The sequence below is a fragment of the Adiantum capillus-veneris genome, chromosome 16, assembly GCF_014529385.1.
Source record: "Adiantum capillus-veneris isolate H3 chromosome 16, ASM1452938v2, whole genome shotgun sequence".
In the NCBI taxonomy this organism is placed as follows: Eukaryota; Viridiplantae; Streptophyta; class Polypodiopsida; order Polypodiales; family Pteridaceae; genus Adiantum; species Adiantum capillus-veneris.
In genome coordinates this window covers 29,359,884-29,376,781 of record NC_140946.1, presented here as the reverse complement: position 1 = coordinate 29,376,781, position 16,898 = coordinate 29,359,884, and the positions used below count along the sequence as shown (strand labels likewise).

Below are 16,898 nucleotides of genomic sequence, written 5' to 3'. Positions count from 1 at the left end.
CGAGAAGAACTCGTGCAGCAGATTAGCGTGGTGAAGCCCTAGAGCGACGCTCCCCCTCCCATAATAGCCCAACACAAGACCTTGAGGCATATACTGTTTACAAAAAGAATAATCATTCTAAGGTTTATTTTCATTTCTTCAAACCGAAGGTTTTTAGAGACAGGTCAGAATTTAAAAAATCTAGAGGTTTTATTCATGCTTAATTACTGCCCAGCTACAGCAATCAGACTTATTTAAAAAAATAGCTCTCAAGAAAAGTAACACCGAAAAGGTTAACGAAGAAAACAAAGCAAGTTTGATAGCCTTAGAAGGATCAGTGAGTAGTCATTTTGACTCTCACCTCCATGAGCAAGGGTTAAAACTCCCTCACCCTCATTGACCCTGGGACACACTTGCACCACAAAGTTAGATCATCCCAAGGACCCACAAGGTTTCCCATTTCCAAAGTTTATGTCATTACCAATCGAGGCTCTTTGATTTCTCTACCAACCATAAGTGATTATTGAGTGATACCCGTTTTATGAGCCCAGTGGCAATGGGTTGAGACTCCAGTTGGGAATACCACATTCAACAAGTTAGTCAAGTCCCTCAACCGGTTCAAAGCCTCGATTTCAAAAAACAATACTGGGTAGGCCTACTCAATTCCAACTGAGGTAGTCCAGTCCAAGATACCATATTTCTGTAGTGTTTCTCTGAGTATGTGGATACCATAGTAACCAGTTAGATCATGCTTTGTTAGTTTGGATCATAAGCAGATCAGGTTTGCTGCAAGATGTCATTTACAAGTGTGTGGGAAACTCACTTTTAAACCCAGTTTTAGAGTCCTACAACTTTAAAATAATTAAAAAAATAATCAGACGTACTACCCACTCAAAAGCAAGCCTTAAGTATGAATGTGTGGCTTCAAGAACACAAAAATGAACCCACAGCGCTTCAAAAGAAAAACTTTGGGGCAACCACAAGGGGAGGGAAAAGACAACCAAAAACAAACAAGGGAAGGCTCCTCTTCCACTTCCCTTGTTTCCTCCACCACTGTAGCAGTAAAATTTTGAAGACACTAGATGTAGTTAGTTTGATACAGACCGATAAGTCGGCCAGAGACCCCATCCCTCTCCCAAAAATCCAAGATAAAGGTTTTATTGGCCATTAACAGGAGCAACGATCATAATCCAAGGAACCTCTGGATCAACATCATGGCGTTATGATATACATATAGACAGATTTGGGTACAAGAACCCTCCAACTTCTCTTACAATCTGGCCTTTTTTCATAAGCAGCCAACCAAGAAACAAAGGTAAATTACAATCTGGCCTTTTTTCATATGCAGCCAACCAAGAAACAAAGGTAAAGTATGACCACAGGGGATATTAACTTTTACACCAGGGGAAAGTGAACCTTTATGCCACACGATCTCTCATTCTCCTCGTATGATTGCTAGTGACTCATAGCCTCAGAATAAGGGAGTAGAGCTTTGTAGAGTAGCCTTTGTTCAAAGCATGTAAACAATAAGAGTCGTACATGGACCAATAACCAGAGCAAGGCAAGAAACACCAATTCAGTATCTACATTGTGTCCATTTTTTGTGAACTTGGCAACACCTCTCTGCCATACTGCATACTATTGTTCATAATCTGAGCAGCACCTCTCTTCCATACTCCAAACTATTGTTCATAATCTAGTACTCGCGTTACAATTCCAACTGCAAGCGTCTTCCCAGAATCTCGCAAAATAATTCTTCCAAGAGCCTTGTACCTTGCATATTGTTCAGCACATATCCCTCGTTCAGGTTGAATCTACTTTAGCAAAACGCAACAATCACAATGGATTAGAGGGAGCCTATAAAAGCTCTCCTAGAAATTGGTCTTCTACTCAAAGACACGACTTGACTTCATTTTCTCACCTCAATGATGGCGCGCTGATTTGCCAATAGAACACGTGGTTTTCGATTTGGAATAGCTTCTCCTTTTTGATCCAATAAGGACACCAATTTTGTGATTCTGGCAGGCTCCTTTGCATGGTGGCAATGAACTATCACCTAAAGAGCCATCAGAAATTGCAATTACACAAACATACCCTGTAACATAACTTCAGAATGCTCATTAAGAACACAAAAAACAAACAAGAGACATGAAAAACCTGTGATCCACGAAGTAGAGGGCCTGAGGTTTCCAATACAAGCACTTTGACTTCAAGCAGAGAAGCTGGTGGCAAAGGATAGTCAGGATGGCACAAAACTCCCCCTTGAAACAAGCATGCTGGGTCCACAGCTTGGAGACCAATGTCCGCATTGTCGCCCACCCTGGCAAGAGAAGAAGGCTTTCCATTTTGTTCAATTCCTTTGACAATAGCCGGCAATCCAGAAGGCATTACCAAGACCTTCAGAAAGGTGTGTTGCGTCAAGACGAAAGGTTAGTCTTCAAACAAAAGATCATAAAATAAGTTTTCTTAAAATTGGTTCTACTAAGTTCAATTGAATCACCTTCGAACCTATCTTTATCGCTCCACCTTCAATTTTCCCACTCACAGCAGCTTGACCTAGAGTGCGGGACTTGAGAGTCTCCGCAATGGGCAGACGGAAAGGCTTTGCCACGTTTCTCAATGGAGGCTCAAAAGTATCTATTGCTTCTAACAAGCTTGGTCCATTGTACCTGCAAGCCAACAAATTTTGAGCGAGGACAAAGCTACTTAGAAAGGGAACAAGCTGACACAATTGACGACGACAAGAGACTAACCACGACTTCAGTTGTTCATTTGTTGGCTGTGTAACCAAATTTTCATTCTCCATGGCACTCAAAGGGATCCACCTGATCGCCGAATCTTTGAATCCACATTGACGAAGAAATGGCCGAAGTGTTGCTTTTATAGCACTGAGCCTATCCTCTGAATAACCCACCGCGTCCATTTTGTTCACTGCCACCACAATTTGTTCGACACCAAAGCTACGAACAAGTTGTGTATGCTCTTTTGTTTGTCCTACCCCTTGCCCTTCTCCCTCCATACCTGCCTCAAAGGCTCCAGTAGAGGCATCTACAACAACAACCGCTGCATCTGCTTGAGAGGCACCAGAAATCATATTTGGAATGAAATCTCTGTGTCCTGGTGAATCCAATACAACAATCTGATATTTTGGTGTTTCAAATTGTGCCACTGCAACTGTCATTGTTATGCCTCTTGACCTTTCTTCAGCACTTTCGTCAAGCACCCAAGCATATGAAAACGACCCTTTTCCCTGATCCAAACAACATCTTCACAAATTATTACAAACTGGGGGTTTCCCTGACAAATTCTTCACAAATGCTAGGAACAGAGTCTCCAAGTAAAAAACCAATGGAAACGTACTATTTGCTTTGCCTCTTTTTCGTACTTGTGCATCTCCTTCTTTGAGACCTGGCCCAAAATGTGGAGCAGCCTCCCCATCAATGTAGACTTGCCTGCATCAACATGACCAACCTAGAAAAATGTCATCACAAACCGCTTGTAAATTTTCTCATGAAGGTTGAAAACAAAAAAAAATTAACTCACTATGGCTAAATGAAGAAGCTGTTTGTTCTCCTGTTTGAGTGTCTCAAGCATCCAGCCTTCAGGTTCATAAGAATCCAATGGTGGCCCAGGTTCTCTTTTAGGTTTTCTTTCATCACTTTCTGCTTTGATGTCTACTTCCTTTAACCTCTCAATGACCTCAGCTTCTGCACGGTGAATGCCTGAAGCATCAAGGCCATTTTGCACTTTCTTTGAGCTTTTCTCCAGAACCTTTCGCTCTTGATTGACCTTTGTTTTCGAGGTTGATACCCCCACCTCAGGTGATTTTTTCAGTGCCGGTGCCTGTACTGGAGCCTTTGCTGTTTCAAAAACCCAGAAAAAAATGTAATTTATCGGTCAATTATAGTGCAGCCATGTGCAAATGCAAAGCCTCGCACTACACACACTCGTATAAGAATCAAGGCTAACAACTTATGTAATCCAGATAATACTAAATTGAAAATTAGCATTTTGGAAAAAGCAAGGTAACACAGTTTTTGGAGAACTTTCAAGATCTATAAATCTAGCATATACCTAAAGGCTAACAGCATGTGCACGACAAAGAGCTCTGGGGATGGATTGCAGTATTACCCATCAGACATCCTCAAAACTAACACTTACAATGACACTGCTGCAATACCATGGTACCTTATCTAATAGATAAACTCTGGACCCATTAGAAAATAAAAACCAAGACAACAATCCCATGTCAAAACATTCGAAACAGAGTGTTGAAACAGGGACTCCCCAAAGCTCACCCACCAATGCGCAACATCATGACTACCTTGTGCTCTGTTTAGAAGACCTTACCCATAGAGCTCTTGATGGGGGTTCGCTTTCCCGCCAGAACCAAGTCATCAGGTGATGGAGTGTCAAACTTGAATGGCACTGCATGTAACATACATTTCTCAACTAAAGCTTACCTACGAAACATCTCCCTACATTGATGCTCTAACAAAGAGAGCTTATTGTGCATACAGATACTCTCTAGAAAACAAAACGAAGTTAATTGATCAATCACAGCCTGAAAGAATGCGCAGACCTAAGGGGGCTTTCTTTTTGGAATCTTGAAAGCTCGGCAGCCTTTGGTGAAGATTACTTCCCGGCAGCGAGGTTTTTGCTTTCTCAAAACTAAGTTTTTTCAACTTGACTCGAGGCAAGGGAGAAAACAGACACTTTGCCAAAGCTGAAGGCCTTGCAAAGCCCTGTTTACTTGTCCCTTTAGCATAGCCTGGGACAAAAATTCACATAAGGACACACACAAAGAATGCAAATACAATCACTTTGTTTTGATAAGGAAGCCACTTAAGACATACATGGACGTCAGTTACAAAAAAATACGAAAAATGTTACACGGCAGATCTTCATGTTGTGTGACTAATTATCAAACACTGATAAACACCTCTTTATGTGAAGTCTAATTCGACAAGATTGTGTACAACAAATTTAGAGCAGCTCCTCAATAGGGACTACACTAAAATTATTAAGAGCGTTGATCTTATCAGTGACAGTCAGAAAACATTTGCAGAATATAAGGCTCCAATCACTGAAAGAGAACAGTATCCACTTTACCATATAAGAGCCACACTTATTTCTATTATCAGCTATAATTAAAATTTACAGGCTCAGCAGAGAAAAGAATTGAGCGACCAGTGCAAACCACAAAGGAAGCAACAAAGAGTTTCTCTATTAAACAAAATTGACCTTCTCCTGCTGCTGAAATTCAGCTATTATCACCTTAAAAATCCCCCCCAAGCTTGCTTTGGGATTTAGATTCAAATGTTTTTCGGTGGCCACATTGATTGCTTCAAAACTTGATTTGAATGTTCTGAGTGGACTTGTGCAAAAATCAAGACTGCAGCCAAAGTCATTCAAAATGGGACCACTCGACCCATTGGGATGGAGACTTTCACAATTTGTGACAAGATATTTTTGGACACTCTGTTGATATTTTATATTGCATGATTACCTTGCAAGGTCGTACATGCTCACAGTCAACACTGATGTATTCAACACTTGACGACACATGTACGACACATACATGCTCATTGTCAACCCTGGTGTATTCAACACCTTGTCGACACATGTATTGCTTGCGTGTGAATCCTGTCCCAATGACATAGTGGTAGCTTCGCACTATGCCATTGCTTTGAGTCATTAACTTTCCAATGACAAAATGGTAGCTTCACATTTTGCCACTGCCTTTTAGTACACGTTGGATCCAGTAACACTTTCGAGCATACCCAAACCGACAGTTTAAGAATGCAGTTATACATGTACCCTTTAATAGAAGCAATTACTATATCCTTGACAAACTGACAAGGAATACTCACTTCTATAGTACTAACCAAAGTTTTGGACTTTCCACTAAGAGAAATTGCCAAATTGACAATCTGTACAGCTCTAACATTCATGTAACATGTATTTGATTTGAACTCACTTTAAATACCATGTACATCATTTGCTTCAGAAGCCATTGTCACACTTACAATCCATGTAGCTTTGAAACTCAAGGGGTCAAGGTAGGTTGCAAATCGAAGGCTTCAAGGTAAAGTGATAACACGGTTGGTGACTCTGCAAGTTCACCTTCTTCCATCCACTTAGCATCCATTGGTGAATAGTTTCTGAACTTCACCAAGTAACGCCTAGCAACCTTGCCTTTCACTTTTCTTTCTTTATGTGCCAAAATCTGTTCCGGGACCAAGATCTCGTCAAGTTCCTCGAGTTTCGGCTGATCTTCAGCTGGCATATCCTCTGGCATATCCTCTGGCACATCACCCACATAGGGTCTGAGAAAACTCACATGAAACGCATTGTGAATCTTCCAACTCTCAGGCAATTTCAGCCTATATGCAACATCATTGATTATGTCGCATACTTGAAAAGGCCCATAATAACGCATGCTGAGCTTTGGAAACACTCTTTCCTTGCCCTTTATCTTCTTTAACCTTGCCTTTTCAAAGCGTAGAAGCACCCAATCACCAAGTGAAAATACCACTTCACGACGGTGACGATCAGCTGCTTTCTTTTGCTTTGCCCGAGTCTTTTCCAAGGCCACTTTGACCTTCTTGTACATTTCATCTATGTCCTGAACATACTTATCTGCTTCAAATATCTTGTCCTTTGTATGCAGTATGAGAGGAACTTTCTTGCCACCTTCAACTATCTCAAAAGGTGCCTTGCCAGTTGATGAATGCACTGTATTATTGTATGCATACTCCACCAATGGCAAATACTGCTCCCACTTCCCTTTATGCTCTGACACGTAGCACTTTAGTAGATCTAGGACAGTAGAATTTGCCTCTTCTGACTGCCCATCTGTTTGAGGATGAAATGACGAAGAGAATTTGAGCGTGGTGCCCATATTCTCAAACAAGCCTCTCCACAACAAACTTGTCATGCGTGGGTCACGGTCGCTAACAATCGACTGTGGCATGCCATGATACTTGAAAATATTGCTCATAAACAATCGTGCCATCTGATCTGGCGCGTTCTCGGAAGATCAAAGATAAAATCCATAGCAATACTTTCCCATGGTTTATCTGGAATAGGTAGTGGTTGCAATACCCTGGTGCCTTTTGCCTGTCAAACTTGACCTTCTGGCAAATTAGGCATTCTCGCACAAAGACATCCACGTCTCTTCTCAATGTAGGCCAATAGAAGAATGTGTCAACCGCTTTAACTGTAGCATCGATACCACGATGCCTTGAATACGGTGGGACATGACTCTCTTCCATAACTTTGCGTCGCAATGGCTTTGTGACACACAATCTGCCATGCATCATCATGAACCCATCTTTGAGAAGATAGTGTTCATGATGTTGTCCATCCATTAGCTGCTCGAAGACCCTTGCAAAATTTGCATACTGTTCCCTCATATGATCAAGTTCATGATGATAAGGAATTGACAGAGCTGAAATTTGTGGCTTCCTTGACAAGGCATCAGCCACAACGTTCTTCTTGCCTTCCACATGCACAATCTCAAAGTGGAACATGGACAAGATATTTGCCCATCGCATATGCTTCTCAGATAACTTTGCCTGTGTCAAGAAGTATCGCAAGGTCTGATGGTCCGTTTGGACAACAAAGTCTGCACCTAGCAGGTAGTGTTTCCAACTGAAGAGCGCATGAATCACGGCTTGCAGTTCTTTTTCATATTCTTGCAAAGTCTTTTCTGGCCCTTGCAAGATTCTACTCTCATAGGCTACTACCCTGCCATCTTGCATTAGCACTGCACCAATGCTACTACCGCAGGCGTCGCACTGGACCACAAATGACTTCCTAAGATCTAGCAACACAATGACTGGATCTGAAGTCATCTTTTCCTTTAAGAGATTAAAAGCTGAAATCTCTTTCTGTGTCCATCTAAAGGTGACTGCCTTCTTTTGAAGAGCATGTAAAGGTGAAGCAATCTCAGCGAAATTTCGGATAAACCTTCTGTAATAGGAGCATAGTCCCAAGAAACTTCGGACATCGTGCACCGTCTTCAAATCTGGCCATGACTTGATCACTTCAACTTTTGCAGGATCCATTCTGACACCATCCTTTGAGACAATGTGTCCCAGAAAGTGAATCTCTTCCAGAAAAAATTCACTTTTCTTTGCATTGATGAGCAACCTATGACTGTGTAGCTCTTTGAACACAATGGCCAAGTGATGCCTATGCTCCTCTTCATTCTTTGAGTAGACTATCATGTCATCAAAGAATGTACCAACAAATTGCTGGTGTGGACGGAAAATTCTGTACATCATCCTATTGAACGTAGGAGGAGCATTTGTGAGACCAAAGGGCATCACTAAAAATTCGTAAAGGCCAAACGTCGTTCTAAAAGCAGTCTTGTGCACATCCTCTGATCTAATGCGGATCTGATGGTACCCACTCTTTAGATCTATCCTGCTAAACATAGCTGCTCCTTCTAATTTGTCCAGAATATCATCAATTCTAGGTATAGGGAACCTATTCTTGATGGTATTCTTGTTCAGTGCACGGTAGTCGATGCACATACGCCATGAGCCATCCTTTTTCTGCACCAACAACACTGGAGAACAAAATGGGGATGAACTGGATTGAATCAGCTCCTTTTCTAACAGCTCCTGTACTTGGCTCATTATCTCTTTCTGCTGAGCCGCACTAACCCTGTACAGAGGCTTATTTGGTGGGCTACTGCCTGGCACCAAATCTATCGCATGGTCCTCGGGTCTCTCTGGCGATAATTGAGACGATAATGAATTGGAAAAACAGTCACTATACTGTTGTAAAAACATTGACCTTTCTTTATCCAGCACAGATAAATTTGATTCATCACAATCTGACACTTCACGTGCAAAAACCAAGTACGCAGAAAGATGCTTTTTCATTACAGAAGTAATAGCAGAAGCTGATACAGTGGGAATAGACTCCCCTTTAAGCTTTACATCCAGAATGTGAATCTTTCCCCTGCTCTGCACAGTGGTCTTTTTGTTGTAGGCATCCATGATTCCCTGTACATGAAATAACCAAGGAATACCTAACAACACATCACATCCATCCAGTGGCATGATGTAAAATTCTTCAGCATCTACATAGGACTGGATATGTAGGCGCAACTTTCCGATGATGGGTGTCACAGCCTCTGTATGGCCGGGACATGCCAAACCTGCCTCTGCTGTATACCCCATCTCTTCAGGTCTGATTCCCAACTTTGAAGCCAATTTTGGGGAAATGAAGTTGGCTTTGGCACCTGGATCAAAGAAGATAAGGATTGTTTGATCCCTGACCTTTCCCCATGCTCTGCAAAGCTCACTTGCACCTGAATTTAGCTTGTCGCCCACCGTATCTGGCACTAGACCAGCCATGGGCTTCTTTCCTTTCTTGTCTTCCTTGTCTTCAGAATCAACTGGCCTTTTCTTTTGAGGACAATTGTAAGCAATGTGGTCAGGCTGCTCACAGATAAAGCATTTGTTCTCTGACCTCAGGACCTTCTTTTGCTCTTCTGACTTCCGAGGAAAACGTCTTTTCCATTTCTTTGCTAGTCCCTTTTCTGATTCAGCCGTAGCTTTGCCTTTCCCTGCGTTGGCTGGCTCTGAGTCCGTTTAGGAACCTCATTGGGAACGTGCTTCTTCGCTAAATTTTTCTTGGCTGATCCTTCCTTGACGCCAGTATTGAATTCACAATCTTCTCCCTTGGAGCAAACCATTGCCAGTGTTTGCTACCTCGATGAGCTGCGTCAAAGTAGTGACTTTGGTCTTCGTGCAGTACTTTCTCAATCCTTTGGGTAGGCCACAACAGTATTTTTCAATCTGTTCCGTCAATGGCATAAACCTATAGGAAGTTACTGGAAGTAGAGCTTTCCAAAACTTCCGATTGTAGTCATCCAGATTCTTGCAAGTCTACGCACTGTACATTGGTCAAATGAAAAGCCCACTAGTGGGGCATAACATACTGCCATAGGGGAGAGAGAGAGCAGTGCGTAGCGTGCAGGGCATCACTCCAGGAACCGCACTGTACATAAGAGGGAAAAGAAGCACTCCATTGAAGCTCTCAACCTGTGACAGCCATAGTTACCCGGAACGCGGAACGGGAACGGTGACGGGATCCCTGCGGAACGGGGGAACGGCTAGGGGTCCGGAACGAGAACGGCGCGGAACGGGAGGTATAAAAAACACCCAAATAGTGCATTTTTTAGCTCCTTGTGTTTAAATACAAGGAGTATTAGAGTGCTTTGATTGTAATACTCACAAAAAACTCGTTTTGAAGACCATTCAACCTTGCTATGACTAGATGATGATGATGATGAGAGAGAGAGAGAGAGGGAGAGAGGGAGAGACTCGAGAGAGTGAGAGGGAAAGGGAGAGATTTGAGAGAGTGGGAGGGAGAGGAAGAGAGCTTGAAGGCGTGAAGCCTTGAGCCTTGAGAGAGTGAGTCTTGAGAGGGAGAGATCTTGAGAGTGTGAGAGGGAGAGAGCTTGATCCTTGAGGATTAGCTTGTGGAGAGAAAGGGGGAGGGGGGTGCATTTTATGAGTCCTTGAGGCCTTGCACACTTCAAAAAGAAGCCCAAACATTTACTTCAATTTTTTCAATTTTTGCCAAATTTGTTTGTAGCCGTTGGCCGTTCCAGGGGCGTTCCGGAACGGCCGTTCCGGTTTGCACTGGCCACCCGGAACGTCAAACGTTTCGGGCGTTTCGAAACGTTTGGGAAGGGAACTGCCCCCCGGAACGCCGGAACGGGGGCTAGGGGGCGTTCCCCGGTAACTCTGGTGACAGCATGAAAATGAGCCTTGTCCTCTCTAAAATCAGCACCCCCTTCTCTTGCATGAGGAAACTGCACAAAAATGTGCCACTTGGTACATTTACAAGCTATTTCCCGTTTCGGGGTTGCCGCCCAAAAATCTCCTGACCGGTTGCCCAGTTGACTTCGCGGCAGAGTTGTAAAATGTTCCCCTAGTCATACAGGAGGTAATGACGCGAACATATTTTGAGGTCCCAAAATAGCAGTTCCCTAAATTTTAGGAGATGCTGCCATTGTATCTTTCTAGGTCATCTGACCCCCTTTGTACACTGCAGCCACACCTAGAACTGAAATGTAGCCTCTGTCAAAGGATTCCACTTTGGCTAGTCAATAACCCCACTTTGGCTAACCATAGTCCTTGTCCAACCTTAGTGCTCTCTTGCCCTCAGGCCCGGACTCCCTCTGAACAGTTCCACACTAGCTATGTAATGCAAGGCAGTTAGATTTCCCGAGGGGTGTTTCCAAAAAGTGAAAGTAAATAAATAATAAGAAAGAAATCAACAAAAAGGATAGATAGTAGTCACACGCTCGTGACAGCTTGGACTTGCCGACGATGTCGATGACGATGAGGATGACGGCGAGACGGAGGCTGAAATCTGAAAATGCTATGGGCTGAAATCTGCAAATCTTTATCTGCTGAATTCTGACTCTATGTCGATGACGACGATGCGACGACAACGCGCTGAAAAAGGCAGATGCTGAAATCTGCGTTTTCCGGGCTGAATCTGTAAACTTCGATGGATCCCACCGTGCGGCGAGGAACTGCTGCGGGAAGGTGAGATCTGCGAGGTTCGGGACTTGTTCTGCAATGTCTAAGTGCTGAAAACTGAAAACGCGAGTACTTGTGTTGGTTCCGTCACGGTAGATCTACAAAACGCTAAAATGCCTGGTAGATGCAAAAACGCTAGGGTTGAAAATATGACTTGCGGTGGAAATCTGCTCACGCTAGGGCTGATCTGCTGTTGCTGTGCAAATCTGCTAACTCTAGGAGTCTTCTGCTTCTTGTTGTCGCCAAGTTGTTGCCAATGCAAAAACTCTAGCTGATCTGGTCCAAAAACGCCAGCCTTCTGCTGTGATGCAAAAACGCTAGGCCTCTTGGGGGTTCTATCGAGAAGTTGCCTGTTGAGCGTGTGCTCCTGCTGCCTCTTCTGTCAGAAAGTGATAGCTCTGGTTTTCCTTATATACAAACTTAGTAAAATTGCCCTACCTACTTTCCAACAAAAGCCACTTAAAAATAATAAGTGAAAAATGTCAAAAATAGGAAAAATAGGTCCATGCACTGTAAAAATGCTACTGATGGGATCTGACTAGAATCCGATGGTCATGCTGTGTGCAACCAGAGGATATGCATCTAATCTAAGTGTCTGGACATGCACGGTCTACGAACAGACTCACAAAAGTGCCAGATCACTTCCTATTCTAGACTGACTTGATTGAACTGAACCCTGGTCATGTTGTAGCTTGTCCACGGACACATAGGGTTGGATGTGTCACGTGACAGAATCAATGCCTTTCTGCCAAATTGCCAATGAGTATGCACTTCATCCATCGGGTGCCGAGTCAAAAATTTGGCATATTGTGGATCCTTCGCAAATTGGAGCATCTGCTTTACACACTCATCAACTTACTGTTGGCGTTGCATCTCCATGAGCTGGAACTCTGTAGACCGAGGTGGCCCATACTCGTGGTCTGCTCATCCACTCGAATTCTCCGTACTGCCTCTCGTTCCCGCAGTGAGAGGAGTCGTCATTTGATTCTTGCCTGTGTGTCGCTAGAAAAGGGATCGGATTTCTGAGTAGAAGAGAAATCGATTGAGCTACCATTGTGACAAACTTGGACACCCCAAGTCTAAAATATGTTACGACACGAGAGAGAGAGAGAGAGAGAGAGAGAGAGAGAGAGAGAGAGAGAGAGAGAGATTCACTTTAGACACTTCACAAAATTTAAATCGCAATTCAAATGAGTCGACACGGCCCGACGTAGTTCCGTGCCCGGAGAGATTGGCCCCAAAGACTGGTGCCCCTTTCGATATTTCTTTTTGTATTAAATAATTGAGCAAGTACAGGTGCCCTGGGCTCTTCTCTACTCACCGGCTCGTCAGCACTGAAATAGGCCAGAGAAAGAGCCTAGAGTCTTATTTAAAGGCCCATGGCCTTGGAAAAGCAGTTTAGAATCTAGATGAAAAGCTACAAACTCAAAAGCAGTCAGCGCTACTCGCGGAAATCCGTACGCTATACCACGTCATCACTGTCAACGCAATTTGCAGAAACTGCCGTACGCTATGCCACGTCAATTCGCGGCGCCCGTACAGCTAGGCAGTCTGCACTTGTTTATTTGCTTGTGTCCCTTGGCCCCCCCTCGATTGGTGCCCATAACTTAGGACAACTTGAATCCGGTTAGCATGCCATGTCATTAGTTTGTGACACACCAACTAGCTGAGAAATGGCCGAGTGGACAAGAGAAACTAATCGAACTAACTTGAAGAACTTATGAAGCAAAGGCCGTGGGGCCCAAAACCGTAAAAGATAGAAACCCGAATCCTCAAAGAGATTTCCGAGAAATGCGTTGCCATGCTGACTTGGCAGATCGTACGGATGCTGACGTGGCAAGGCCGTATGAAATTTCCGCGATTTGCGCTGCAGGTGCCATGTGGAGGGCTGTACAGATTTCTGCAAATTACGTTGGCTGCCTTTGAAAGTCTCCAACGTGAGCTTTTGGGATCAGCTACTTTTGGGCTTGGTGCTTTTGAAGCTGCTTGCTTTTGGGCATCCCTTGTAAGAATAAAAGAGCCCCTGGGGCCTCACTCTGCAGAGCATATAGACGGAGTTTGAGAGCGGAGGTCCCTCGGGAGTTCAACTTTGCAATGATCAATGATAAAGAAATACCGAAAGGGGCGCAAGTCTATCTGCCTGTCTGTCTATCTATGTATCTGTATATATTAAAGATCAATGATTTTGAAATTTTTGTTCATGTGTTGCTATTGATTTTGTCTCGTCGGGTGTCCAAGCCTGTTACACTCTAGCTCGACATGTGAGACACCTAGGCAGAGTACTAACCATGGAGGATATTAATAAGTTTCGACACCAACCGATGAGGGATCTTCTCTGAGTTTGATCCACCTACCTCTGTTGATTAATATCACTCAATGTATCAGCTCTCACCCCACCCCCCCCCCATCCCCCCCTATTTCAATTCTTTGTACTCCTTTTTTTTTGTACTCAGACATTGTATCAGATTCACCACTTGTAATTTTTTGTTCTCATAGGTCATTTTGGCCTTTTGAAGACGTTAATATAACATTTCATTTCATTTTTCTCTCTCTGTGGATAGGAAAGGAGGCTGTATTTTGTGTACAAATGAGACCTTTGGAGATGCCTGATATCCTATCATCTGTAGAAAGTACAAAACTGGGATAACAAAGTGAGGGCTATGTGAACATCAAGGTGTCCTGTATAATGAATGTAGAATGAACCACTGGGAAGATGCATAATGCCCATGTGTGAAGCAAGGAACGTCTACATTGCTCCGCTGCCCCGGAGGAGCCTGCTAAAGTATCCCATTGATTGCAAAGAGTATGTTGCAGCTCAATCAAAATGGCCGTCAAAGTGGTGGACGTAGGGGAAGACTGTGAGCGCAACAAGCCTTCCACATGGACCAAAGGGTGGTGCTACAAACTATAGTGAAAATTGTATCCCGTTGGTCGAAATCCAACAAGTGGCCTGCATCTAGTATCATCAATAGAGTGTCTCGTCTATATTCTAAAAAAGTAAGTATGAAAACCAAATCTCTCGGCAATCCTCGAGAAAAGGTGTATGACCTCGGAAATTGCAAAAGCCATGCAACTGGCCCCCATATTACGAACCCATCATGTGTGCCCACTCTTCCCTCCGCACTGGTTGCGCATATGGACAGACCCAAATCATCCACATGAAATAGAATATCTGAGGGTCCAAATGCATGACCAAAATTGTCCCTAAAAAGCAAAGTAGATGCAATGGTCCTACCATACCTCTGACTGTCTTGGATATGGAGGTGGTTGTCATGTCCACAAGAGAGGCCTCCACTCAAGAGAAAATGTACTCGAAAAAGGAAAGAGGGGCCCCATCATCGTGTAAAGAAGGCCACTGCCACTCACCAAGATCCCAATCCAACTGAACGAGGGGCTCTCTGCGCCAAATCCACAATCTCCAAATGGTACCTCTTCAGTAGTGAAAACAGAGTCAACACAAGAGCACCTCTCGAAAGAACCTACCACTCTAACAAGCTGCCAATCCGCATCCAATTGCTGATCAAGTGGCTCCTCACCCTGAAACTCCAGCCTGATGTGATGGCCAGTCTCTGCAATGCTAAACACCTGAGTCCACTACTGTGTAACAATCAATTTCCAAGAGGGGGCCGAAAAACACCCACCAACCGTGTTGAGAAGGTAAAAAAAGTTTGTCCCCAATGTAGCCATGTCAATCCACATGAATAGGCTTGTCAATCTCTCTTATACAGGCAGCAACCCCTCTAAGAATCCCATAGGTAGCACCAATGACCTGTGCACCAACCAAGGAAGCATCTAACCAACGACGTAAAGAACCTACCAAGCCATCATTCCATCTAGCCTAGTCAATGTGTGTCCTCTCGCCTAGCTGACACCCCTATGACGCTGTCACATATGCATTCCAAACAATTGGCTCTCTCGCTACTTCCTCTACACAAGAAGGTGGATCTCGGATTAGAGCAAGGCGCAACAAGCAACACATAAAAGGTCACAAATGAGCCATATCCAAAGGTACATTTGTGAAGATGAATCTAAAATCTGGCGCCAAGCACCGGATTATCCATAGATCCAAAACGAGGAGAGGCACGTGACAAAGAATGGTACAAAACTTGTTTCCAAGGCTCGGGCGCAGGAAACAATCCGTGTACTATGAACTTTGCAAGCAATGCTTTGCTCTGCATCTCTCTCACACACATAGAGGATAAATTTAACAGAAGAAAAATTTGCTATTCCTCTTTTGCTAAAAGCTTAAGATGGTGGATTTTCTAAAACTTCTTTGGATAAGGAGATTTTCTTTTAATCAGTGATCCATTCAATTGCAAGTGTGTGAAATAAGATTCCCTATACGAAATACAAGTTCTTCTTTCAAATGATGCATTCAATAAACAAAAAGAAAAAAGAAATTTTCACCCCTTACACTCGCATGAAGTGGAAATCGGATGTCGAAGGACCCCGCAGACGTCACACGATGCCGAGTGTTCCACATTGTCAAAAGTGCAAACTGCGCACCTCCACAAATTGTCCATTTCGGTTGCAACCTCGGTTGAAACAGCTCTAGGCACACCTGCACCAATAAAAGACTCTCTCTCTCTCTCTCTCTCTCTCTCTCTCTGCCTGCATATAGCCATGCATTCTGAGCCCCTACCAATAGAGCTCCATCGTCCCTCCATCCATCATATTCGCCACTTATTGTAAACCCCAGATCACCAATTTATCAGCTAGGTCTTTATTTTCAGTTCAGCTTTTCCTTTTTGGAATGACAGAGGATATATCAGATACGTACATTGATTTGTCTCATAGCACCCCCCCCCCCCCCCCCCCCCCCCCCCCCCCCCCCCCTCTCTCTCTCTCTCTCTCTCTCTCTCTCTCTAACCTGCAGACGTGGCATGGTCATCCTCATAGTCGTCGTAGTAATCGTCATATCCGTCGTCGTATTCTTCGTAATCGTTGAAACCGGCAGAATACTTCCCTCCCCTCGGCATCGCCGAGCTCCGAGAGAGAGAGAGAGAGAGAGAGAGAGAGAGCGCACACGCACTAATGGTATTATGGTAGACGCGTGTACGTGTAGGGGGGGAGAGAGAGAGAAGAAGAAGAAGAAGAAGAAGTAACGTCGTAGGAAACTATCTCAAGAGACCTTAAAGATCTAGCCGAAGAGAATTTTAACAACTATCCCAATAGACCTTAAAGATATAGCCGAAGAGAATTTCAACAACTATCCCAAGAGACCTTAAAGATGAAAAGAGTAGGACGATTAAGGGCCTGATTAATTCGCGTCGAACACTGAATTCCTGAGAATTTGTTCGTTGTTGCTGGTGGAGGGGTTTGGCCTTCTAAAGGCCTTAGTGC

At 43.8% G+C, this 16,898-nt stretch overlaps 1 protein-coding gene across 3 annotated transcripts; it reads right to left on the bottom strand.

Moving 5' to 3' along the window:
* Window positions 1–1,112: 1,112 nt before the first annotated feature.
* Window positions 1,113–16,657, bottom strand: LOC147438781 (Translation elongation factor EF1A/initiation factor IF2gamma family protein). 3 transcript variants are annotated; one of them, XM_086484757.1, is made up of 11 exons: window positions 16,426–16,657; window positions 15,970–16,116; window positions 4,562–4,750; window positions 4,330–4,407; window positions 3,523–3,839; window positions 3,340–3,450; window positions 2,733–3,229; window positions 2,480–2,648; window positions 2,137–2,376; window positions 1,901–2,035; window positions 1,113–1,793 (listed from the first exon to the last, which is right to left on the bottom strand). In XM_086484757.1, the coding sequence occupies exons 1-11, from the start codon at window positions 16,532–16,534 to the stop codon at window positions 1,662–1,664; spliced, it is 2,124 nt and encodes a 707-aa protein (XP_086340883.1). In that variant the 5' UTR covers window positions 16,535–16,657; the 3' UTR covers window positions 1,113–1,661. The 3 variants fall into 3 exon arrangements, with proteins under 3 accessions (XP_086340883.1, XP_086340884.1, XP_086340885.1); XM_086484758.1 differs by lacking the exon at window positions 4,562–4,750 and having other exon boundaries at window positions 16,426–16,656; XM_086484759.1 differs by lacking the exons at window positions 4,330–4,407; window positions 4,562–4,750 and having other exon boundaries at window positions 16,426–16,655.
* Window positions 16,658–16,898: the final 241 nt, after the last annotated feature.

Excerpts from the sequence above, each read along its gene's own strand:
- LOC147438781 (XM_086484757.1), bottom strand. The coding sequence starts at position 16,534 with ATGCCGAGGGGAGGGAAGTATTCTGCCGGTTTCAACGATTACGAAGAA. Across the intron at positions 2,649-2,732 it reads AATGAACAACTGAAGTCGTG|GTACAATGGACCAAGCTTGT; the intron begins GTTAGTCTCTTG and ends GTTGGCTTGCAG. Across the intron at positions 2,377-2,479 it reads CGATAAAGATAGGTTCGAAG|GTCTTGGTAATGCCTTCTGG; the intron begins GTGATTCAATTG and ends ACCTTTCTGAAG.